The 26,512-nt window shown below is 42.8% G+C and overlaps 1 protein-coding gene across 1 annotated transcript; it reads left to right on the top strand.

The window, feature by feature from the left end:
- The first annotated feature begins 1,620 nt into the window (after nt 1-1,620).
- LOC118361080 (serine-aspartate repeat-containing protein I-like) lies at nt 1,621-16,231 on the top strand. Its single transcript, XM_035740829.2, has 4 exons — nt 1,621-2,089; nt 12,706-13,095; nt 13,446-13,554; nt 14,784-16,231. The coding sequence occupies exons 1-4, from the start codon at nt 2,023-2,025 to the stop codon at nt 14,788-14,790; spliced, it is 573 nt and encodes a 190-aa protein (XP_035596722.1). The 5' UTR covers nt 1,621-2,022; the 3' UTR covers nt 14,791-16,231.
- Nucleotides 16,232-26,512: the final 10,281 nt, after the last annotated feature.

Below are 26,512 nucleotides of genomic sequence, written 5' to 3' on the forward strand. Positions count from 1 at the left end.
TGGGCGACACCTGGAGGGGGTGGAGACAAGCACAGGTGAAACAGATCAGGGTGTGACAGCTATTGGTTTTAGATGTATTTAAGACCAGTTTATTCTTAATTACCCATTCAAAAAGTAAGTAACTCCTTGCTACGAGTTTCAGTGAGCTCACTGCTGTAGGTGCTGATGTGTAGAGTGTACAATCATTATCATACATAGTCAATTTAGCTTCTTGTAAGACAAGTGGCAAATCATTAGTAAAATTAGAGGAAGAGTATTGGCCCAAGGCAACTGCCTTGAGGGATACCGATGTTAGAGAAGATTCCATTGAAGAATACTCTCTGAGTTCTATTGGACAAGTAACTCTCCAACCATGTGATTGCAGGTGATCTAAAGCCATAAAAAAAGTGAGGTTTTTTTCAACAACAAATTCTGATCATCAACATCAAAGGCTGCACTGAAATCTAAAAATGCAGCTCCAACTATCATCTTATCCATGTCTTTTAACCAATAATCAGTCATCTGAGTCAGTGCAGTATATGTTGAGTGCCCTTCTCTATATGCACGCTGAAAGTCCGTAGTTAACTTGTTATAATAATAATATAATAATAATTTGAATTTGAAAAATAGCATTGTATTTGTTCAAACAATTTACTACATCAGTTTACTATGAACGTGTAGGGAGGCAGTTTTACTTTCATGCCTTTCTGCAAATAGGAAGCATGCTTTGGAATATTTGTATTCTGCACAGGCTTCTTTCCGTTCACTGTCAATTAGGTTAGTATTGTGGAGTAACTACAATGTTATTGATCCATCCTCAGTTTTCTCCCATCACAGACATTAAACTCTGTAACTGTTTTAAAGTCACCATGGTTAAATCGGTTTCCTTCCTCTCCGGCAACTGAGTTAGGAAGGATGCCTGTATCTCTGTAGTGACTGGGTGTATTGATACACCATGCAAAGTAATGAATGACTTCACCATGGGATATTCAATTTCTATTCAATTTTGACCCATCTACCAATAGGTGCCCTCTTTGCGAGGCATTGGAAAAGCTCCCTGCTCTTTGTGGTTGAATCTGTGTTTGAAATTCACTGCTCGACTGAGGGACCGTACAATTATCTGTGTGTGGGGTGCAGAGATTAGGTAGTCATTCAAAAATCACACTATTATTGCACACAGAGGCAATGCAACTTTATTCCCAAACTTATTTAGGCTTGCCATAACAAATGGGTTGAACACTTATTGACTCAAGGTACTTCTTTTATTAATTTGTAAAAGTTTAGTCAAAACATTTCTCAAATGGCGTTATGCCTAGACCTAGTAGCTGAGGAATGGAATTGTTTTTCTGTTGTGCTGCATTTCTATTTATTTTGTGTGGAAAGTGTCCACACAAAATGTCCACAGAAAGTGTTTGTTTTTGAGGGTATATTTGCATGCAACTAATTGTGTACCTTTTTGTGGTGTCTACCTTGTGTGTATAAATATATTGGTGTATTTATTTATATATTTCTGTGTGTGCTTCTGGTATTGCAGGGCAGTCAGCAGCTGACTGGACTGTTCAAGTAGGGAGGCAGCACCGGGGCAGAGACCACCTTACACTGCCCAGCCCCCCGCTCACCATCACACCCCCCGAAAGTACCAGCACACGTCCTCCACTCCCGACACACTCACACTCTCTCTTTCCCTTGCCCTGTGCCTGTCTCTCTCCATTCTACCAAGTAGCCGGTCAGATCCTTTCTCTCTCTCTCGCTCTCTCGCTCTCTCTCTCCTGCCCTGTCGACATCCATCAAGCGTTCCACGCCTTTCTCCCTCAGCCTCCAAAGCCGTGCCGTCTGCTGTTACTGCTGCTGACCGTCCGTGTCTCTATCTACAACAAGTTCCCTGGGACATTTTTGGAAACTTTTTCCTCAAGACATTTATTTTTTTGCTATCTCCCTGGAGACGCCAGTGCATGTGCTGCTGTGTGTGAAAGGGTCTAGTGTTGCTCTTTGCCCTGGGGGTCTCTGTACAGCATTAACCAGAGGAGAAGACTACTTGACATCATGATCAAAGTTCAGCTGCTGCTTCTGCTGGCCCTGGTCGGCCACCTCTGTGCCGTCGCACACGCAAGTAAGTCAACAACCAGGGCTCGAGCCCTCATGGCACACTGTCTTTTCTGTCTGGCCACTCTGCCTGATTTTCACACTCCCACACCACACATCTCTTATCATACTCACACACCCTTTGTCTGTTTGTCTTGTATCCTGCCGCGTCGTGAATTTGAATCTTGAGGCTGCTCTTAGTTCTTTGTCCTTAGTTCTAAAGTTTCCCTCTCAAGGTAAAGTGAAAACACCTTTTTTGGTTTGATTGATGTTGATATTGTTTTTCACAGTAGTTATTTTTTCATTTGTAATGTGTACAGCTGTGGTATTGGCCTCTTGTAATTCTCCTCTAAATATAAGTTGTGCGTTTCATTTAGCAGTGAATTGCTTTGGATCATCCTGAATGGAAAAAGAAGAGCCTTGGCCGAGGGTGTTAATGTAATAAAGAGGGGCGAATGGGTGGATAGTCTGTGTCGATTCTAACAGTTCCCTCTCTCTCCCTCCCCCCACACTCCTTCCCCAAGCCTCGGTGAGGAGGAAAGTTGGATTCAGAGACACAAGGGGGAATGTGATGTAATGGTGCGAGGTCTTGTGCCTCATGCTCATGATTTCTTGGCCGCCGGCAGGGAGAAAAAGGAATATCCTTTGGAAGGCTACCAAACAGTGCTCGGGTCTGACCAAATATACACACTGTACACTTTTATCCGAAAGCTTTACCCTCCCTATCTTTCTCTGTCCCTCTCCCACTCTCCCTTGCAAGTCCTAGGTAGGAAATCCTTTCCCCATGGGGAGGGAGAAAAGTGAGCAGAGACAGAGTACAGAAGGACTAGTTTGTGTGTGGGTATTAATAGAAAGTAACTCTATATTTAAGACTGTCATATGGATGTGACCGGGAGAGAGAACACCCGGCTACGTGAGGGCTTAACAGTGAGGGCTGCTGCCTGCTGCCCCACCTCTACCGCATGTTGTTAGACTGACATGGCCCACCGCCCCCTCCACATTTACCCATCTTTGGCAGGGTATCAAGCTTTACCAGCCCCCCTCAACCCCCACTCCGGCCGCCCCCTCCTCTCCTACTATTCCCCCTACTCCCGGTTGATGAGTCTAGGGCCGGGCCAGGGCACAGTTGAGGGGGGTTTATTTTTAAACGGCAACCTTTACCGACCAGACGCAGCCCTTTTCACGAAGGCCCGAAGAGCGTCAACTCTTAAAGCTGCTCCTCTCTGCTCCACGCCCTGACAATAAAAATAACATGAATCAAATAAGTAGAAAAACCTGCACATGCTCCGAAAAGAGCCTGTTAATTATTTTTACCCAGTTGACTCCCTATGCATTCCTCTCCCAAGCCCCTCCTGGCTCAAAATGAGCTTTGTCTGAGCCGCTCTCCTTTAAAAGACTCACTCCAGCACATCTGGCTACAGACCCAGGTCAGTGCCATCTGTCCATGCCTGTTTGTAAAGTGATTCAAGTGTGCCCTCACACACCACATACAGAGCATTCGGAAAGTATTCAGACCCCTTGACTGTTTGACTGTTTTGTAACGTTACAGCCTTATTCTAAACTCGATTTTTATCTTCATCAATCTACACTCAATACCCCACCATGACAAAGCGAAAACAGGTTTTTAGACATTTTTGCACATATATTAAAAAATGAAAACCATAAATACCTTATTTACGTACGTATTCAGACCCTTTGCTATGAGACTCCATTGATCATCCTTGAGATGTTTCTACAACTTGATTGGAGTCCACCTGTGGTCAATTCAATTGATTTGACATGATTTCGAAAGGCACACGCCTTTCTATATAAGGTCCCACAGTTGACAGTGCATGTCAGAGTAAAAACTAAGCCATGTGGTCGATTGAATAGTGTGTAGAGCTCCGAGACAGGATTGTGTCGAGGCACAGATCTGGGGAAGCCTACCATAACATTTCTGCAGCATTGACTCTTCCTAGAGCTGGCCACCTTGCCAAATTGAGCAATCGGAGAAGAAGGGCCCTGGTCAGGGAGGTGACCAAGAAGCCGATGGTCACTCTGACAGAGCTCCAGAGTTCCTCTGTGGAAATGGGAGAACATTCTAGAAGGACAACCATCTCTGGTGCACTCCAACAATCAGTCCTTTATGCAGTGGTGTAAAGTACTTAAGTAGAAAAACTTTTTTGGACAACTTTTACTATTTCTTCACTACATTCTTAAAGAAATAATGTACCTTTTACTCACTACTTTTTCTTTGACACCCAAGAGAATACTTGGTCATCTCTATTGCCTCTGATCTGGCGGACTCACTAAAAACAAATGCATAAATTATGTCTGAGTGTTGGAGTGTGCCCCTGGCTATCAATACATTTTAAAAACAAGAAAATGGTTCCGTCTGCTTGGCTTAATATAAGGAATTTGAAATTATTTATACTTTTACTTTTGATACTTAAGTATATTTAGAACCGAATACTTTTAGACTTTTACTCAAAAAGTATTTTACTGGGTGACTTTTACTTTTACTTGAGTAATTTTCTAGTAAGGTATCTATACTTTTACTCAAGTACGGCAATTGGGTTCTTTTTCCACCACTGCCTTTCTGGTAGAATGGCCAGACGGAAGCCACTCCTCATTAAAAGGCACATGACGGCCCACTTGGAGTTTGCCAAGAGGCACCTATTGAACTGACTATGAGAAAGAAGATTCTCTGGTCTGATGAAACCAAGATTGAACTCCTTGGCCTGAATGCCAAGCGTCACATCTGGAGGAAACCTGGAACCATACCTACAGAGAAGCATGGTGGTGGCAGCTTCATGCTGTGGGGATGTTTTTCAGCGACAGGGACTGGGAGACTAGTCAGGATCGAGGGAAAGAGCAAAGTACGGAGAGATCCTTGATGAAATACTGCTCCAGAACACTCAGGACCTCAGACTGGGGCCAAGGTTCACCTTCCAAAAGGACAACAACCCTAAACACACAGCCAAGACCGTGCAGGAGTGGCTTCGGGCCAAGTCTTTGAATGTCCATGAGTGGCCCAGCCAGAGCCCGGACTTGAACCCAATCAAACATCTCTGGAGAGACCTGAAAGTAGCTGTGCAGTGACGCTCCCTATCCAACCTGACAGCGCTTGAGATGATCTGCAGAGAAGAATGGGAGAAACAGTTGTGTCAAACTTGTAAAATCAAATCAAATTTTATTGGTCACATACACATGGTTAGTAGATGTTAATGCAAGTGTAGCGAAATGCTTGTGCTTCTAGTTCTGACAGTGCAGTAATATCTAACAAGTAATCTAACAAATTCACAAGGACTAGCTTATACACACAAATGTAAAGGGATGAATAAGAATATGTACATATACCAGCCAGCTGGTCTGCGCATCCTCTGTGGACACGGCTAGGGATGCTGTCTGGCCCGGCAGCCCTGCGAGGGTTAACACGTTTAAATATTTTTCTCACATTGGTCACGGAGAAGGAGAGCCCACAGGCTTTGGTAACGGGCCTTGTCAGTGGCATGGTATTGTCCTCAAAGCGAGCAAAGAAGTTGTTTAATTTGTCTGGGAGCATGACGTCAATGTCCTGGACGGGGCTGGTTTTCTTTTTGTAATCCGTGATTGACTGTAACCCTGCTACATGCTAAGGTTTGAGCTGTTGAATTGTGACCCTAAATTGTCTCTATACTGACACTTTGCTTGTTTGATTGCCTTGCGGAGGGAATAGCTACACTGTTTGTATTCAGTCATGTTTCCAGTCGACTTGCCCTGATTAAAAGCGGTGGTTCGCGCTTTCAGTTTTTCGCAAATGCTGCCATCAATCCACCATTTCTGGTCAGGGAAGGTTTTAATAGTCACAGTGGGTACACCATCACCGGTGCACTTGCTAATAAATTGGCTCACTGAGTCATCATATACATCAATGTTATTGTCTGCGGCTACCCGGAACATATCCCAGTCCACGTGATCGAAGCAATCTTGAAGCGTGGAATCCGATTGATCAGACCAGCATTGGATAGATCTGAGCACAGGCGTTTCCTGTTTTAGTTTCTGTCTCTAGGCTGGGAGCAACAAAATGGAGTCATGGTCAGATTTGCCGAAGGGAAGGTAGGTGAGGGCTTTAGAGTAGCAATGGTCCAGAATGCTACCAGCTTGTGTCGCGCATTCAATATGCTGATAGAATTTTGGAAGCCTTGTACTCAGATTAACTTGGTTAAAATCCCCAGCAACAATAAATACAGCCTCAGGATATATGGTTTCCAGTTTACATAGAAGTCCTTTCAGGGCCATCGTGGTTTCTGCTTGGAGGGGATATACACGGCTGTGACTATAATCGAACAGAATTCTCTTGGTAGATAATGCGGTCGGCATTTGATTGTAAGGAATTCTAGGTCAGGTGAACAAAAGGACTTGAGTTCCTGTATGTTGTTATGATTACACCATGAATCGTTAATCATAAGGCACACACCCCCGCCCATCTTCTTACCAGAGAGATGTTTGTTTCTGTCACCGCGATGTGCGAAGAAACCGGGTGGCTGTACCGAGTCTGACAACATAACCCGAGTGAGCCATGTTTCCATGAAACAGAGAATGTTATAATCGCTGATGTCTCTCTGGAAGGCAACTCGTAACCTAATTTCGTTCACCTTGTTGTCTAGAGATTAGACATTGGCGAGTAATATTCTCAGAAGCAGTGGATGGGGTGCTCGCCTTCTAAGTCTGACCAGTAGGCCGCTCTGTCGGCCTCCCCTGCAACGACCGCGTTGTTTTGGGGTGGAGGTCCGAACAAAGGATCTGCTTCAGGAAAGTCGTATTCCTGGTCGTAATGTTGTAAGTTGACGTCGCTTTTATATCCAATAGTTCTTCCCGGCTGTATGTAATAACACTTGGGATTTTCTGGGCTAACAATGTAAGAAATGATACATAAAAAAAAAAAATTACTGCAGAGGTTTCTAAGGACCTGAAGCGAGGTGACCATCTCTGTCGGCGCCATCATGTGTCATACCCAAGTAGACCCGAGGATGTAATCGCGGCCAAAGGTACTTCAACAAAGTACTGAGTAAAGGGTCTGAATACTTATGTAAATGTGATATTTCAGTTTTTTATTTGTAATAAATGTGCAAAAAATGTCTTAACTTGTTTTTACTTTGTCATTATGGGGGCATTTTTTGTAGATTTATGAGGGAAAAAACAACAATTTAATACGTTTTAGAATAAGGCTGTAATGTAACAAAATGTGGAAAAAGTCAAGTGGTCTGAATACTTTCCGAATGCACTGTATGAGACGTGCACTGTAAAATCAACTCCGGAAAGCATCTCTTACGTCACCAGCATGCCTTTTTTTTAAGCTATCAAAAGTTTCAAGTTTGAAGATGTAGGCTTGCCTGTTTTATGCCAAATCTGTGTGGAAAGAAAATACAGATCTGTCTGAGTTTGAGTCAGCCAAGGTGGGGGCTATTTTAGCTTGTGAACGCAGTATCCCAGACAGAGGTGTAGTTTGGTGTGGCAGGCACTGACAAGAGGGTAATTCAGTCCAGCCATAAGGCCAAGGGGGCACCTCCACAACATAGCCAAACCAAGGGCTGGTGTATCTTCACTGTTAGCATGAACATGAATGTCTCACTCCTCTTACACCTACACCACAGGCCCAGACACAGTGAAGAGAAGAAAGAAAAAAACACATGACTGCATAGAAACTTATAAAACAGTGAACTGATGGTATCATTTGATGGCTTTCTGGACTTTAACTTGAGATATTTATTGTGGCTCCTTTTAAGCCATCTCAATTCATATTGCTGTATTTATTATATGCAACTTTTCAGGGAAGTTAGGAACCAATATACACAGGCAGTTAGGAAAGCAAAGACAAGCTTTTTCAATCAGAAATGTGCATCCTGTAGCACAAACTCCCCAAAGTTCTGGCACACTGTAAAGTCCATGGAGAATAAGAGCACATCCTCCCAGCTGTCCAGTGCGCTGAGGCTAGGAAACACTGTCCAAATCAAATCAAATCAAATTTTATTCCGAGCTGGTCACGGGTGCACCGCAGCAACGCTCAAGGTCCTAAACTATATCATAACCGCTATCGATAAAAGACAATGTGCAGCCGTATTCATCGACCTGGCCAAGGCTTTCGACTCTGTCCATCACCACAATCTTATCGGCAGATTCAACAGCCTTGGGTTCTCAAATGACTGCCTCACCTGGTTCACCAACTACTTCTCAGACAGAGTTCAGTGTGTCAAATCGGAGGGCCTGTTGTCTGGACCTCTGGCTGTCTCTATGGGGGTGCCACAGGGTTCAATTCTCGGGCCGACTCTTTTCTCTGTATACATCAATGATGTCGCTCTTGCTGCTGGTGATTCTCTGATCCACCTCTACACAGACGACACCATTCTGTATACTTCTGGACACTGTGTTAACAAACCTCCAGACCAGCTTCAATGCCATACAACTCTCCAACTGCTCTTAATTAAATGCAAGTAAAACTAAATGCATGCTCTTCAACCGATTCCTACTCGCCCGCCCGTCTAGCATCACTACTCTGGACGGTTCTGACTTAGAATATGTGGACAACTACAAATACCTAGGTGTCTGGTTAGATTGTAAACTCTCCTTCTAGACTCACATTAAGCATCTCCAATCCAAAATTAAATCTAGAATCGGCTTCCTATTTCGCAACAAAGCATCCTTAACTAATGCTGACAAATATACCCTCGTAAAACTGACTATCTGCCGATCCTTGACTTCGGTGATGTCATTTATAAAATAGCCTCCAACACTCTACTCAGCAAATTGGAGGCCGTCTATCACAGTGCCATCCGTTTTGTCACCAAAGCGCATTTACCACCCACCACTGCGACCTGTATGCTCTCGTTGGCTGGCCCTCGCTTCATATTCGTCGCCAAACCCACTAGCTCCAGGTCATCTATAAGTCTTAGCTAGGTAAAGCCCTGTCTTATCTTTTTTGCTCCTTTGCACCCCAGTATCACTACTTGCACATTCAACTTCTGCACATCTATCACTCCAGTGTTTAATTGCTTAATTGTAATTATTTCTCCACTATGGCCTATGTATTGCCTTACCTCCCTAATCGTACTTCATTTGCACACACTATATATAGACTTTTTTATTGTGTTATTGACTTTACGTTTGTTTATTCCATGTGTGACTCTGTGTTGTTTGTGTCGCACTGCTTTGCTTTATCTTGGCCAGGTCGCAGTTGAAAATTAGAATTTGTTCTCAACTGGCCTACCTGGTTAAATAAATAAATAAATAAAGAATCCCTATTAGCTGCTGCCAAGAGGAGGGAGAATTGGGGGGGTGTTGTTAACTTAATGTGCTGTTAAAGTTACCTTAATAATAGATTCATGAGTTTCACTGGATTTATCGCTATATTTGTTTTGGTGACTCAATATTTTGCAGAAGTCAGCTTGAGATATATTGGTGATATTTAGCCTATATATTTTTTAAGTTCACAGGATATACAGCTTGATAGAAGTCGTGTGCCATCGGCGGCCTCAGCTATGTTGTCCACAAGAGGACTAGTCTATTTTTAAAAATGTACATTAGGTTGAGTTGTCAACTAACACGAATTCAACGTGAAATCAACAAAAAATGTCACCATGTCATTGGATTGAGATTAAAAATTGGCTGAAAAACATACTAAATCTCCTTATGTTGATGACTTTTTGCAAATCCAATACGTTTTCCACGATTCAGCGTCATCACCTTGATTTTTTATGTTTTAAATTATGTGGAAACAACGTTGATTCAACTAGTTTTTGCCCAGTGGGATATCTCTACTCGAGGAAAAAAAACATGGCCTGTATGTGGACACTATTGCGTCTAAGATAAGAGCCCGTGGGAATATTCCACTCTGGCTATCAGACCTCTCCTGCTCAACTCAAAGTGCAACTCATACGGTTAGCATGGGAGGCCAGCGCTTCTGCTTAGGCCATACCGTGATGAGATGGGATGGGAGGATACCTCCCCAGCTAAGGAACAACATTCTTTGGCGCCGGGACCACAGCAGAGACACTCCCTCATACATCTGCAGATGGGCCCTACCTGTCTACAGACAGCTTAGCACAGGCCTCTCTCCCCCCTAAACACACACACACACACACACACACACACACACACACACACACACACACACACACACACACACACACACACACACACACACACACACACACACACACACACACACACACACACACACACACACACACACACGGGGGACCCTCAGTGGCAGCTGATGGTGATGGATCTGTCCTGCTATCTCTCCCTCTCTCACAATGTATATTTTTCTCTCTCCCCCTCTCTGTTGTTCTCCCTCACGATGCCATTACTGTCCGACAGGCAGGATCCCGACCCAATACGGCTCCACCGCTTCTCCCGGCCCTTTGCTGTATTCTGTCACTCTCTCACTTTTCACTCTCGCCCCTTTGCCTGTTTGCCTGCCTTTTATGGTCCCCCCTCCTCCCCAAGGATCTTGTTTGAGAGAAATTTTAAAGCAGGGTCATCGAGACAGACTTTTACTGCTCAGCGGTGATTTAGGGAGCTGATGATACACACACACACTGAAACTCAAGCATACACACACTCACACACCAGTTGAGGCTGGTGGGAGGAGCTATAGGAGGACGGGCTCATTGTAATGGCTGGAATAGACTAGGTGGAACAGCGTCAGACATTTTATGTTCATGTGTTTGACAGCGTTCCATGAATTCCATTCCAGCCATTACAATGAGCCTGTCCTCCTATAGCTCCCCCCACCAGCCTCCCCTGTCACAACCACATCTGCTCTGAGGTCAGGCTATAATGGAACATTAAACCTGAGACAGTCTGTGGTACTAGGCCCCTGTTCATGGAGCAGGATGAGTGAGAGAGTGAATAAATGAAAGTGGCTGCCGCTGGGCTCTATATCGTTCCGGCTTCAATCAACCCTTTATCACTGCTCTTGCGCCCTCTCCACCTCACCCCGCTCTCCTCTTGCAGGGCTAATGTTACAGCATTCCCAAAATCTTTATCAGGAGCAACTTAATTCATGGGGTGGGGGCATGGCAGGGAGAAGATGGGGAGAAGAGAGAGCGGGAGCGAGAAGCATAGTGGTAAGGAGGGAGGGAGAGAGATGGAGACAGGGCAACAATCCTGTTCTCTTACTCACTAGCACAGCTGTATTAGCCAGCACAGTTGGAAGGAAATAGTACTTAGAGCTTATTATGAGCAGCGGACATAATGGCACTTTATCATCAGACTTTCCAAACAAACAGCAAAGTCATTGGAGAACAAGCATTTTATTTAATTATAACAAGCAAGCAAGTTCTATTTAAACTTGCTTGTTGCTAATGAGAATTTGAGCAAATATGTGACTAAGAATAATGGGGCAGTTGTGGGACAATGAGAGAGGGAGTTATTTTTAACCTCGTAAAGCATTCTCTATTGTAAAGGGTTTTGAAGAATCTCTGTGAAACGGCAAAGAAAATGATGTCAGGTTCTAAGTTAAGACAGATCTGAGCTCAGAGAAGTTTCATATTGCAGATTTGAAAGGGCAAAGAGTACTCTCAGGGAAAAGGAGAGACTGCAGCAGAACACGTTGCAAGTTTACCATAATTTCAGTCCTCCACTAAAATGGACTTCCACTTAATAATTTCGAAGCTGCGCTGTCCAAGCAAAGTTGTGGTCTGGAAGGGAACAGGCACAGATAGGACTTGATTTGTAGAGCGCTACAGTAAGGTCTCACTCAGCTTCTACTTTGCGGTCCAACCCTTTGAACAAAGAGGCTATTCTTATTACAAGTGGGTTCATACAATTATAGGATAGATTATAGTACATTTCACTACAAGCGTTGACGTTCCACTGAGCTCAGCTCAAAGAGCTTCCTTTCCAACTGTTATTGCCATCCAAAAATGGCCAGATGAGAGGATTCTTATTTAAGTTGAGATCGTGCAGATCTTTGGTCTCTATGGTAACATCACAAAGAACTAATTCCAACACATGAGTCATTTGGATCCCGTTTTCTCAAGCAATGCGCAACAACTGTTAAGCATCTACTGTAGTTGTGTTGTTTTATACTGAATTGTCCATTGTTTCTTACTCCTCTTGGTGTTTTAATGGTATGCCCTCATCTGCTGACTTCCTGCCGTCCCTATCTAGGGCCTGTTAAGGTGGAGACTCCATTTTACAGCAAATGAGGCAGAGGGTGGGGCATGCGAGTGCGCAAACACAGCCCAAGACAGGATGGAGAGTGGTGGGTGGGACTGGGGAGGAGGGAGGACCAATGTTTGTTCAGTCATGGGATGTGGCAGCCATGTTCTCACTGCTACTGATGAGTCAAGCCTTAGGCTGGGAACATAATGTCAAGGAAGAATGTTAATATTCACGTAGTTTTTCTCTCAAATTATTTCACCATGCCCTTGCAATGAGGTACTTTCCAACCATCATTCTCTCTTTCCAGCTACTACATTTCAAAACGATTGTGAAATGACAGAGAGACCAAATGGTGAATAGGACTCCATGAGCTGTTGTTTAGGATATTAACATCACAGAAAAAAATAAATGGTCATGTACAGTATGTCATCAACAAATGTAGTCTCTCTCTTCAGCGTGTGTGAATATTGTTTATTTGCCTCTACCAGTCTCTGACCTCTCTTTGCTTCTCGTCAGGCACACTGGTGACACCAGTAGAGCTGGTGACAGATTTCCCTGCTGTTCCCGAGGCTACGGAGGCCCTCAAAGAGGAAGATCCCGTAGTCACCCATGCCCCTTCAGCTGAACCCGAAGCTACGGCCGAGGATGTCGTAACGGACACTCCTGCCGCCGAGGATGTCGTAACGGACACCCCTGCCGGAGAAGAAACCGCCGCTACTGAGGCTGCTGCCACGGAGGTCGCTCCTGTGGAGACCGAAGCCCCTGCCCCTGCCACTGAAGCTGCCAAGCAGGAGGCGGCCACAACTAACGCCCCTGCCATCCACACCGAGGCCCCGGCTGTGCCCGAAGCCGAGGCCACGACAGCTGCAGAGGCTAAGGAGGCGGTGGAGGTGGAGGAACCAGAGGGTAAGTACTGAGGATCTCAGGACAGGAGATATCTGTAATTAGATAGATGTAGAGAGACCATGAAACTGAGGAAACCCTCCCAATGCTACAGTCTGTCTGCTCCCATATAGCGTTATCAAATAGAGGCCAATGATATGTAGAGCACAAGACACCATGAGATTGCTTTGCCCGATTCTCCCTTCATTTTAATTATTTCCTTTCAGTGGATTTTGTCTTTGTTCTGTCTTTCCGTCTTTACATCTATCTTTTCCTTCTCTCGGTTTCCTTCCTGTTCTTTCACCAAACGTGTTGTTGTGTCCCTATTGAGATCACTCTGGTGGAGTAACTCAGCCTTTGTTTTCCTTCCACAGAGGGTATGGGCTCTGGACAAGTGGTTGGTATTGGTATTGGTGCATTGGTGGCAGTGATCGTTGTCATCGCCGTGGTGATCGCCGTGGTGAGGAGAATGGGAAAATACTCGTAAGTACCTCCAAGGGATACTCATATGGAACTAGATTGAGTGCAGGCATGCACGTGCACGCATACACAGTGTGCATGTCCTGTTTGCCATGTTCTCATTAGAGAACTAAGAATGCTGTAGAAGCATGAAGCTACCATAAAACCATGCACAATACTCTTACATTTCCACAACTTACGCATGCAGATACAGTACATAAGAATGGTATCCTGAGTTCATCTGACTCTGGGGATGTAGATAAAGGGCCAAACTATCCCTTTAAGCCACAATGGTGAAATTGGTGTACGGGTTGTTACAAAGAATGTGTTTTAATAGGTAAGACACAACCTGCATCACTTTTCAACCATAACTGGTCCTCTGAACATAATATATTTGAATCATACATTCAAATAGAAGTGTCTGAATTTCTTTGAAAGTTGTGTTTATTAACTTTTTAAATGGGAACAAGAAGCATGTTCCAACAGACAGCTGCTGTACTCTCTACAACACCTCTTCCTCTGAGAATGCTGTCATGTCTGGGGATGTGCTTGCCTGCTAACAGGGAGCGTTTTCTATGCCATAGGGCGGCTGCTGCTGCTGCTGCTGCTGCTGCTAAGAAAAGGGCTGCCAAAAAAAGGAGCATCTTGGTTTCTATAATTTTCTCTTTGATTGTTTCCCAGTTAACCATCTTAACCCCCTGACTCTCCATGGTTCAAGGCTGTCCTCTTGAGTGTTCTATCTCGATAACTAATTCAAAGATATTTGTTGTTGTCGTTGGTCCATTTTGAAACGCTTTGTATGAATTGGCTAGATTTGGAATTTAATACATTTTACTTTCACAAATTCCATGATTTCAAGTCTGTTTCTCCTTATGTAAAACCATACAAAGCTATATCCTTATCCCAGGCCCAAAATGTCTGTACAGTGCCCATAACCAAGATAACACCCAGTATATTGAGGTGTGTGAATTAATTAAATTACATGAATCCATGTTTTTATTTCCTCATTTTGGGGTCAATAGAGACTCCTTATATTTATGAATGATGACATTTCATTAAAAACTACAGTATCTACTAAAAGTAATGTTCTGTATGTGTGTTATCTTTAAAATCATAAATCAAGTAGGTTTTTATATTTTATTTTCCAAACCATCTTCAATCATCAACTGACATTTTTATGAGGCATAACCAGATGTTTGTGTGTGTTGGCCTATTTGTCTTACTCTCTTTCTCCTTCTCGCTTCATCCCTCAGCCCCTGAGGAGAAAGGCTGCAAGACAGGAAGTCCCCAAAAAGTTCTGGCAATTCTGATGTAATTTCCTGTCATTAAACAAGCATTCTACCAGCACTCTAACTTAACCAGGATCTTGGACTGTTGACAAAAGGAGGGGAAGGTGTGTGGGGGAGGATGTTTGCCCACTTCTCCTCTTCTCCCCCAATCCCAAGACGGAGCCATTGACATCAACGGTCCTGTACAACCACACAGCAAACCCCCATACCAACAACCAAACTGAAAAAAAGGTTGCCCACAGGATGTCAAAGTGAATTTCAGGGTCTTTCATTTGGATTTGTAAAAATAAGTAAGGGATTATCTCACTTGTGGTAGAAAACACTCTCTCTTTATGCAAGGGTGTGTACATTAACACAGATGTGCATTAGAGTTGGTGAAGAGGACCTATACAAGAAAAAATGGGAATATGGAAAAAAGGAGATGGGAGAGAATGTTGCGAATTCCACGGGGTGTATATACCATGCAAAGGGACTATAGTTATTACTTTATCATATGTTGCAGTTGCTCACTATAGCATTCAGTATATGGAACATTGCAAAGCAGCCAAAGGCTATTGTGGCCAATGGACCTAACTGAAAATCCCTCTGAAAAACCAACCACATTAGTATTTTGTCACCTTAACACCTAGCCAATGAGTCCCTCACTACAGAAATGTTCCAACAACTATATGAAGCACTGTATGCAGAAGTTGTTTCGACATTGTGCTCATGTCCTGGAGGTTAGTGAGGGGCCAATGAAAAGACGGCTCATTTGCAAGTGCAACGTGACATTCTGCCAGCTTTAACACTGACATAAAAACCTAGTACATATCTGTGAAATTTAGCAGAAGGGTTTGTGCCACTGTCTCTGGTATTCCATGGATAGTTTGGAGATGTTACTATTGAAGTACATTAATGTGAATTGACTGTACTTTAACTGCCACCCATTCCAATAGGACAGTTTTGACAAAAAATGTGTTCCAAAAAATGTGTTTCACCAAAAAATGTGTTCCATGTACAGGTAGTGGTTATTAGCCCCCATTCTGCTAGCATTGTCTTTTATAATGTATCCACTGTACTTCTGCTTATTTTAGTTGGGATAGAGTATACCAAGCAAAAATACACACAGATTTTCTTCATAACCGTTAGTAGTCATTAACGGGTGTAAAAATCATTCAGTCTCAGCTTAGCTCCGCTTGCATTAAGAACTCAGTTAATAAGTGCACTGAATGAGTGATGATAATTGTTGAATGAATCCGCTTTAGACACTGCAATCGTTTGCGACGACATTTATGTTCCGCTTTTGCTCCATATTATCAACTCTAGGTCTTTAATTTTACTGTCTGATTTCTTCAAGTCCTTTTATTTAATTGCAGTGTGTTTGTTCATACTGTTTCAATAAAAAAGTGAAAACACTCCAAAAATATACACTGGCTGGCTTACGACAGTTTCTTCTTTTTTTTAAGTATGCGTTGTTATAATTGAAATGTTGTATTGTCTTCGTTGCTCCTTTGTTTCTTAGCTGTTGCTTATCAAATTTGTTTCCATGACACTTTCTATCAAGTAAAACAATTCAAGTATGTCGAACACCAAATAAGTAGTGGTGAAACAGCAAGGAATGAATTAGCTCATGACACTGCAATTTTTACCTCAAACTGTTTCCCATATACTTTAGTGTAAAAGTAGCACACACCACTACCCAGCTTGCAGAAGTCGGCGGCGAAAGCTGATTGGTCCAGTCAGGTAATGCACAAAATTACAACACTGCTCCAGTGAATCAAGACAAACAACAGTCAAATGCAGTCCCCGGGGGGGTTGTATGGGTTGCTTGAGACCGTTAAGTCCGTTGGTTGGCTGTCGACACCCAGGGTGGTTCTCTGACAGTTAGGTGTGTATTTTTTATGATGTGTTGTGGAGTTTTTCATACGACACTGCTAACTTGGGGCAGCACTCCAACAGTGAGCTGTGAAGCACACAGAGCTGGCCTGTGTCTTGCTCTCTCCTCCATGTGGTTTTAGGCAGCGTCCCAACGCCCACTGCCCCAGTCCGCCAGCTTCAGCCCCCTTTAGCTCTGCTCTCTCTCTCTCTCCACACTGGGAACAATGGAGTCTTTTGAGAGGAAGAAGATGGAGAAGCTATGGGCTGTTGTGAAGCTCACCAGCTCTGCTCTCCTGCCAGTACACATGTAGCCTAAATGGGCTTCTCCCCACAGCCCACAGGAGGTGCTACGTCAAATTCTGTACATTGCTCCAGGGTGGAGTCACTTCCTGGGCTGGCCTCATGTTGATTCATACACTCACATACACATACTGACATATCCAATGCAGATGTACACCACAACTGTATGCATTATAATGTACAGAGACAAACACTTGACTCTCATACAATGCATTCGGAAAGTATTCAGACCTCTTAACTTTTCCACATTATGTTACGTTACAGCCTAATTCTAAAATTGAAAATGAATTATACAATTCCCTCATCAAGCTACATGCATTACCCCATAATGACAAAGCAAAAACATATTTGTATAAATTATATGTAAAAAAAATAAGAATAGACTGAAATAGAAATATATTACATAAGTATTCAGACCCTTTACTTTGGCAGTGATTACAGCCTCAAGTCTTCTTGGGTATGATGCTGCAAGCTTGGCACACCTGTATTTGGGGAGTTTCTCCCATTCTTCTCTGCAGATCCTCTCAAGCTATGTTAGGTTGGATGGGGAGCGTTGCTGCACAGCTATTTTCAGGTCTCTCCCGAGATGTTATGTTGGGTTCTAGTCCAGGACTCTCGGCCACTCAAGGACATTCAGAGACTTACCACTCCTGCGTTGTCTTGGCTGTGTACTTAGGATCGGTGTCCTTTTGTAGGTGAACATTCTCCCCCATCTGAGGTCCTGAGCGCTCTGGAGCAGGTTTTCATCAAGGATCTCTCTGTACTTAGTTTTGATCATCTTTCCCTCGATCCTGACTAGTCTTCCAGTCCCTGCCGCTGAAAAACATCCCCGCAGCATGATGCTGCCACCACCATGCTTCATCGTAGGGATGGTTCGAGGTTTCCTCCAGACATGACGCTTGGCATTCAGGTCAAAGAGTTCAATTAGATATTATATTAGACATTAGCAAACTCCAAGCAGGCTGTCATGTGCCTTTTACTGAGGAGTGGCTTCCGTCTGGTCACTCTACCATAAAGGCCTGATTGGTGGAGTGCTGCAGAGATGGTTGTCCTTCTGGAAGTTTCTCCCATCTCCACAGAGGAACTCTGGAGCTTTGTCAGAGTGACTATCGGGTTCTTGGTCACCTCCCTGACCAAGGCCCTTCTCCCCCGATTTCGCAGTTTAGCCGGGCGCCCAGCTCTAGGAAGAGTCTTGGTGGTTCCAAACTCATTTAAGAATGATGGAGGCCACTGAGTTCTTGGGGACCTTCAATGCTGCAGACATTTTTTCGTACCCTTCCCCAGATCTGTGCCTCGACACAATCCAGAGCTCTACAGACAATTCCTTCGAACTCATGGCTTGGTTTTTGCTCTGACATGCACTCTCAACTGTGAGACCTTATATAGACAGGTGTGTGCCTTTCCAAATCATGTCCAATCAATTGAATGGACTCCAATCAAGTTGAAGAAACATCTCAAGGATGATCGACGCAAACAAGATGCACCAGAGTTCAATTTCGAGTCTCATATCAAAGTGTCTGAATCTTATGTAAATAAGGTATTTCTGTTTTCTATTTTTAATACATTTGTAAAAATGTCTCAACCTGTTTTCACTTTGTTATTATGGGGTATGGTGGCTGTAACGTAACAAAATGTGGAGAAAGTCAAGTGGTGTGAATTACTTTCCCGAATGCACTGTATACACGCGGGTACATACTGTACAAATACACGCACGCACGTGTGCAGTTCACACACAAAGACAAAAACAGCACTCATGCAGAAGCCCAGAGAGGCACAGACAGCCACACAAAATCTATCTTGTCTGTCTGCACACACATGAGCTTTGTGTGTGTATGTGTGAAATAAAGCTTTGTGCTTGTGCCCTCCTGCCTGGGTTTTTATGGTTGCCCCCCCCAACCTCACTATTCACTCACATGCACAGCCCCTGACCACAGGCCCCTGTCCTGTTCACTAGGTGACGGACTGTTTTACAGGCCTGTAGACTCAGGATGGCAGGACAGGAGGAAAATATGCAGCACGACAGTAACCCAGGCAAGCAGAAATATTCCAATAGAAAGTCCCAATAGATCTTGTGGAGAAAAAACATTACATGTACCCTAGATTATCCAGCACCCACTATGCAGAAGTGAGTTAATTTGTGACTGGAATTGTGATAGTGTTATAGGCCAGGGTTCAATTCCGACCAGGCGTTGTTGACAATGCACGTTCCCACATTCATAGAGTTTGAAATTCACGGTAAACACTGCATATGTCAGCTCAATCGGAAATTACCTTTAAATGTCAAGCACGCTACAACACGCGATCGGATTGCATCCTGGCATTAATGTAATAAAGTTTGTACATGTATGTATGCAAATGTATGATAAACTCCGCAAAATAAGAAACGGCCCTTTTTCAGGACCCTGTCTTTCAAAGATAATATAATTAGTAAAAATCTAAATAACTTCACAGATCTTGATTGTCAAGGGTTTAAACACTGTTTCTCATGCTTGTTCAAAGAATCATAAAAAATGAATGAACATGCACCGGTGGAATGATCATTTAGACACTAACAGCTTACAGACGGTATGCAATTAAGGTCACAATTATGAAAACGTAGGACACTAAAAGAGGCCTTTCTACTGACTCTGAAAAACACCAAAAGAAAGATGCCCAGGGTCCCTGCTCATCTGCGTGAACATGTCTTAGGCATGCTGCAAGGAGGCATGAGGACTGCAGATGTGGCCAGGGTCAATAAATTGCAATGTCCGTACCGTGTGACGCCTAAGACAGCGCTACAGGGAGACAGGATGGACAGCTGATCGTCCTCGCAGTGGCAGACCACATGTAACAACACCTGCACAGGATCGGTACATCAGAACATCACACCTGCGGGACAGGTACAGGATGGCAACAACTGCCTGAGTTACACCAGGAACGCACAATCTCTCCATCAGTGCTCAGACTGTCTGCAATAGGCTGAGAGAGGCTGGACTAAGTGCTTGAAGGCCTGTTGTAAGGCAGGTCCTCACCAGACATCACCAGCAACTAGGTCGCCTATGGGCACAAACCCACCATCGCTGGACCAGACAGGACTGGCAAAAAGTGCTCTTCACTGGTGAGTTGGGGTTTTGTCTCACCAGGGGGGATGGTTGTATTTGCGTTTATCATCGAAGGAATGAGTGTTACACCGAGGCCTGTACTCTGGAGCGAAATCGATTTGAAGGTTGAGGGTCCATCATGGTCTGGGGCCGAGTGTCACAGCATCATCGGACTAAGCTTGATGTCATTGCAGGCAATCAACACTGTGCGTTACAGGGAAGACATCCTCCTCCCTCATGTGGTACCTTTTCTGCAGGCTCATCCTGACATGACCCTCCAGCATGACAATGCCACCAACCATACTGATTGTTCTGTGCGTGATTTCCTGCAAGACAGGAATGTCAGTGTTCTACCATGGCCAGCGAAGAGCCCAGATCTCAATCCCATTGAGCATGTCTGGGACCTGTTGGATTGGAGGGAGGGCTTGGGCCATTCCACCCAGAAATGTCTGGGAACTTGCAGGTGCCTTGGTGGAAGAATGGGGTAACATCTCACAGCAAATCTGGTGAAGTCCATGAGGAGGAGATGCACTGCAGTACTTAATGCATCTGGTGGTTACTTTTGATTTTGACCCTCCCTTTGTTCAGGGACACACTATTCCATTTATGTTAGTCACATGTCTGTGGAACTTATTCAGGTTATGTCTCAGTTGTTGAATCTTGTTATGTTCATACAAATATTTACACATGTTAAGTTTGCTGAAAATAAACGTAGTTGACAGTGAGAGGATGTTTCTTTTTTTGCTGAGTTTATTTATAAAAGTGTGTTTGTGCTACAAAACAACCTAGCTTGTCCAGCATCTACTGCACAGAGGTTAGGTGGTCCTCTGTAGCTTAGTTGGTAGGGCATGGTGCTTGCAACAACAGGATAATAAGTTCAATTCCCGGGACAACCCATAGGTAAAATGTTTGTATGCATGACTAAGTTGCTTTGAATAAAAGCTTCTGCTAAATGGCATATACGCTGAGTATACAAAACAATAAGGACACTTGTTCTTTCCATGTCATAAATATAGATGAATCCAAGTGAAAGCTATAATCACTTATTTTTGTCACATGTTAAATCCACTTCAATCAGTGTAGATGATGGGGAGGAGACAGGTAATAACAGGTAATAATAATAAACAAGAATTACGAGGATCATTTATGTTGGTGGTTAGGGGAACTAAAAACAAAGGTTAGGAGAACTAAAACAACAAATGTGAGGTGAATTTACGTAGCAGGTTGGGTGAATTGGGTTAGGTTTAGAATACTTTAGTTTCTGTCTCGAGTAACTAGACCTTTAGTAGGTGTCATACGTCTTGGAGGTGCTCAGAAATATGTCAAGTATATTTCGTATGGCTCTAAGGCCAGGCTAGAGTTTGAGGTAAACTAGGAAGGTAGACAGGGTACACACATAAATAAAGTAATTTTCTCACACTCCTCTCACCACAATTGTAGTTATCATATTTTCAAGATATTGCCAGTCTAGAGCGATCAGTGGCTGTGATAAACAAAGATTGGCCCTCCACGGTTGAAAAGAGGGATGGAAAATGCCAAGCTCTAACAGATCTTAACAGTTCTTCATGCTAAATAATTGACCTACTTGGTAAGGAAGAGGGGAGGACATTGTCTTTTATATGAGTATAACATGATAATATTGTATTGTTAACTCCTCACTGTACGAATATACATTTGTATACTCTGTTAATTATGATCTAAGCTCTTGACAGTATGTAAATACTTCTATTGTTTTGATAAAAGTTGTAGCGTTTCTTTGTATTGTCATGATTGTTGATATATATCTCTGGTGTGATCGTCTGGTATATTGTGTGTTTTGTATATTGTAAAACATTTATTCAAATGTTCATCCTAAAAATAAAAAAGTACATTTTATAACATAACTACTTTTTACAGTACTAGTTATGTATACTGAACATGTTCATATGAGGAAATCAGTCAATTTAAATTAATGAATTAGGCCCTAATCTATGAATTTCACATGACTGGGAATACAGATATGCATCTGTTGGTCAAAGATAACTTTAAAAAATGGGTCTTACAATGCCCTCAGGATCTCATTACGGTATTTTTGTGCATTCTAATTGCCATCAATAAAATGCAATTGTGTTCATTGTCCGTAATTTATGCCTGCCCACAACATAAACCCACCGCCACCATGGGGCACTCTGTTCACAACCTTTGACATCAGCAAACCACCTGCCCACACGACTTCATACATGTGTTTTGCAGGTCATACATGTGGTTTGCAAATTCTCTAAAACAATGTTGGAGGTGGCATATGGTAGAGAAATTAACATAAAATTCTCTGACAACAGCTCTGATGGACATCCCTGCAGTCAACATCCCAACTGCACACTCCCTCAAAACTTGTGGCATTGTGTTGTGTAACGAAACTGCACGTTTAAGAGTGGGCTTTTATTGTTCCCAATTATCATATTATTGATATGCCACACTCGTCAGGTTGATGGATTATCGTGGCAAAGAAGAAATGCTCACTAACAGGGATGTAAAGAAATTTGTGCACAACATTTGAGATAAATAAGGTTTATGTGCGTATAAAACCTTTCTGGGATCTTTTTTTTACAGCTCATGAAACATGGGACCAACACTTTACATGTTGCGTTCATATTTTTGTTCAGTGTATATCATTGTATTTGTGTACTTCAAATATACAAAAATGTATTAATAATTTGTATGAATCGATTTTCAGATAACAAAAGGAGCATATCGAAAGTTATATCCATTGATTCTTCAAAACGAAGGATGTTAGTTGATTTGGGGGAAATTGAGTTTGAGGGAAATTATGAAGGAAAACATGGCACATATATTAATAAAGTCATTTTATACAGGTCTACTTGTGTATAACATTGTGTATGTGTATTTAAAACACACAATAATTAATTGATGTTTACTTATGTGGCAAAATAACAAAAAAATAGCATAGAGGTTATATTCATTATAAAGATAATTTCACATTAAAAGTCCCAGCAGACAATACTATCTATTTTACATGACAAAAAACAACAGAATATTTCCCGACCATCATTTGGACCAATGTACATTACAATCTTATGTGGGCACTTATTTCCCTGTGTCAGCAGGTCATCCATGTCAAGAATGTGTGCATTTTTCCATGCATGTGGCTAGTATGCCCATATCCTCCACATGGAGTTGGCATGAATGCCTTGCCTGCTCTGCCGTGGGCTTGATGGGCCAGCGTGTGCACATGAGAGGGAGTGACACATGCCTGAATGTGAAAGTACATGAGATCCTGATATAATGGAGAGAATGTCAGCCCATAGGCCTTGAGTGCAGCAGACAGCTGGGGCAGAGGGTGTGTGTGTTTGTGCATGGGGGCGCGCATGCACGTGTGTCTGTGTGTATGGGAGACGTGACAGGCAGAGCACTGCTTGTGGTGTGTATGTACAGTACATGTAAATTTGTTGTTTTAAGGGAACTAGGACCATGGGACTTAGGAGAGTTAAGCCCAATTTATGATACAATATGCCGGGGTGTCTGCAATGTTTAAAAAAATTAAAAGGTGAGCCAACCTCCACTACACCTAGCTTTTCTACCATCAAAATAGGATTCCAGGACAGGTGGTATGTGTGTTTGTATAAGTGTGTGTGTGATTTTGTGCATGTACATGTCGTTGTGCACGTTCGTGTGGGAGCGTCCTTTGGCTGCACATCTGGTGGGCTGGGATATATAGAAGTGTTTTTCTGTTCTAGTGACATGACTGTACTGTCATGAGAGGCATGGTTTTGTGCCTGGCAGCTGGGAACATGGATCGCCGTCGTGTGACACTCAGTGTCTGTAAGAGACGCCTATTGTTTGGCCAAAACACTGTACATTGATGGGGCTCTGATACACAGTGGCATTGTAGGCCCTCGGCCCCCCACACTTCTGTGGCTACAGTTTGGTGCATGTCATTGCCACAAGCCTGTATCTGCCTCGACAGGATACTCTCCCATGCATTTAAATCAGTGGCATGTTTCATCCCAGTTTTACTGATTTCTCCAACAACAGTTCCGTTTCTTAGATCATCCTTTGCCCCATAAAGTCCCAGTAAGTCATATTCAGCCTCAAGATCTGTGAGAGTAGCCTATTTGAAAGGTGCAATTTCCTGGTTGCTAAAATTATAATAGGTCACCTAATTTCAGTTTGTGACAAAACAAGCAGTCATTGTGTAGAGAATAATTGTACCATCTAAACCGCAGTGAAATATGTTTTCCATAACCAAAAATATTTTCAGCTGTTTAGAGCTGGTGTACAAAATCGAAAGTTAAAGACACAAAAACGAAATGGAAGAAATGAAGCATAGCAATAGCGCACATAAAACAAATATACAGCTTCTTAGACTTGCTTTCAATAAGAATGTGAGTTTGGTCAGGTTGCCCAAAAAGTTACATATTGCACCTTTAAAATTGGGTGAACTTTGCTTTCGGGTCAGTATATGTTGGGTCCTGCCCTCTTACTGATGTAAAAGAAGTATTAAGTAGTGTGTTAACCTTGAAGTAGTAGTGTGTAAAAGTAGTTCTCATCTTGGCAGAGGGCCACTGACATTTATCATATGGTTAAACCCGTTTCTTAGAAGTCACAAAAGATGGCATGCATTCACTCGGCTCGACATGTGGTGGCAACATTTGACACACATGATCCCTGTAACTCAACTTGACAAGTCAAGGGAGGTTGAGCCCAATTGCACAATGTGAGACTTTTATATGAAAGTATAGCTTTTTTTCTTGCTTTAAAAAAAATAAATGATTATGTATTATTCTGATGCTTTCTTATTTAAGTTACAATAATCGATTGATGTACATCAAATATACTCGCGAGAACCTTAAGCAAACGCAGAACTATTGAGTCAAATTCTACCACACATCACACAAAAAATGCTCCAACGTTGCGAGACTGACACATCAAGTACATCCATACTTATAAAGTTTACAATTGTGCCATAGTTTATATATTTTTTTTTATATCTTTCTTCTCCATGATCCCCTTTAGTCAACCGGCACATGCACCTCATGCACCTCAGGCTACTTTTGCTTACATTGCAAAGGTGGGGAGGTCAGGCTCTTGAGCCCAGTTTACAGTCAAGTGTGTGAGAGCAGCAGCAGCTCCAGTCGCAGCCTCGTACTACCATCACAATGTCTAGTTTGGCCTACAGAGTTTTGATATCGGAACAACCCCCTGTGGATAACCAACTGACCCGTCAACATGAAAAGAACCCCGCCTCCTCATTGATCACATCGTCTCCAACGATATGACCGGGTCTCACATGTGCAGGTATTCATATAGCCCTCGCAAAGAATGTTCTGTATGTTGACATGAATATGAAAGCTGGAGATATGCCATGAGAACAGCTGCTGCTCTATCAGTGTACTGTAGGTGCTGGATTAATGCAAGGCAGTTTGTGGCTCTATTGACAATTGTTGAGAAAACAGGTCTGGTAAGTGTTGGACGGAATAAAGACATTCCCCAAACAGCCATTGTGGGTTAAATTGGTCTGCTGTGTTTGTTCCTTTCTTTTCTGTCTGTAAACTAGGAAAATTAATCCACCAGAGGAACATACTGTACTGCTAAAAATATTGCATGTTTACAAAATAAAACATGTAAATAAACACTCATAAGTTATCCAGTATTTGATTGTAGACTACTTGACACAATATACGTTTGTGAAGAAAGCAAGGTCAATAAGGTCAGTAAGTGTAGACCTATCTAGGATACAACCGATTCAACAAGCCTCCAAATGTTAACCACTTTTACTTATTATAACATTTACTACTATCTGCAATTGTATAATGAGCCACATAATTATATATTATCAAACAAAGCAAGGTATTCTTTGACAGATGAAGTCTGCAGCATCAGATGCTGTCAGATGGAGAAAGTGATGTCAATCTTCTTCTATACATTGGGACATAGTGCACTCAGGTGGAGAATGAAGCTAATGCATGTCTAATCAGTGTCTGCAGAACTGCTGGTTTTCATCCTTCCCTCGAATCTGGGACCTGGACCGATTTAGACCTGGGACACCAGGGGCCTCATTTATGAAACTGTGTGGAGGATTCACGTCAAAAGGTGGCGTAAGGACAAAACACAGAAAGTGCTTAAGTAAAAATATTCTGATTTATAACACAGTGTGCACGTAAGTCCCATGTATAAATCACAATCAACTCTAAATTTGGCGCGTGTGAGCGAGCGTCTTGTCCCCCCCCCCTTTAACGCCCATAGATGCCTATAAATAGTGAAATGCCCTTAATTAATATTCATCCATACTTGACTGCATGACAATGATGGCAAATCCCGGCAAGAAAGGCAAAAAATAATAATTTCACCCCGTGTGAAATAAAAGTTATTGTAGGGGAAGTTGAAACAAGACAAAATATATTGTTTGATGGACACAGTGTGGGCATTACAAATGCCAATAAGGCGTTAGTGACAGCA

This window comes from Oncorhynchus keta, chromosome 28 (genome assembly GCF_023373465.1).
Source record: "Oncorhynchus keta strain PuntledgeMale-10-30-2019 chromosome 28, Oket_V2, whole genome shotgun sequence".
Classification (NCBI taxonomy): domain Eukaryota; kingdom Metazoa; phylum Chordata; class Actinopteri; order Salmoniformes; family Salmonidae; genus Oncorhynchus; species Oncorhynchus keta.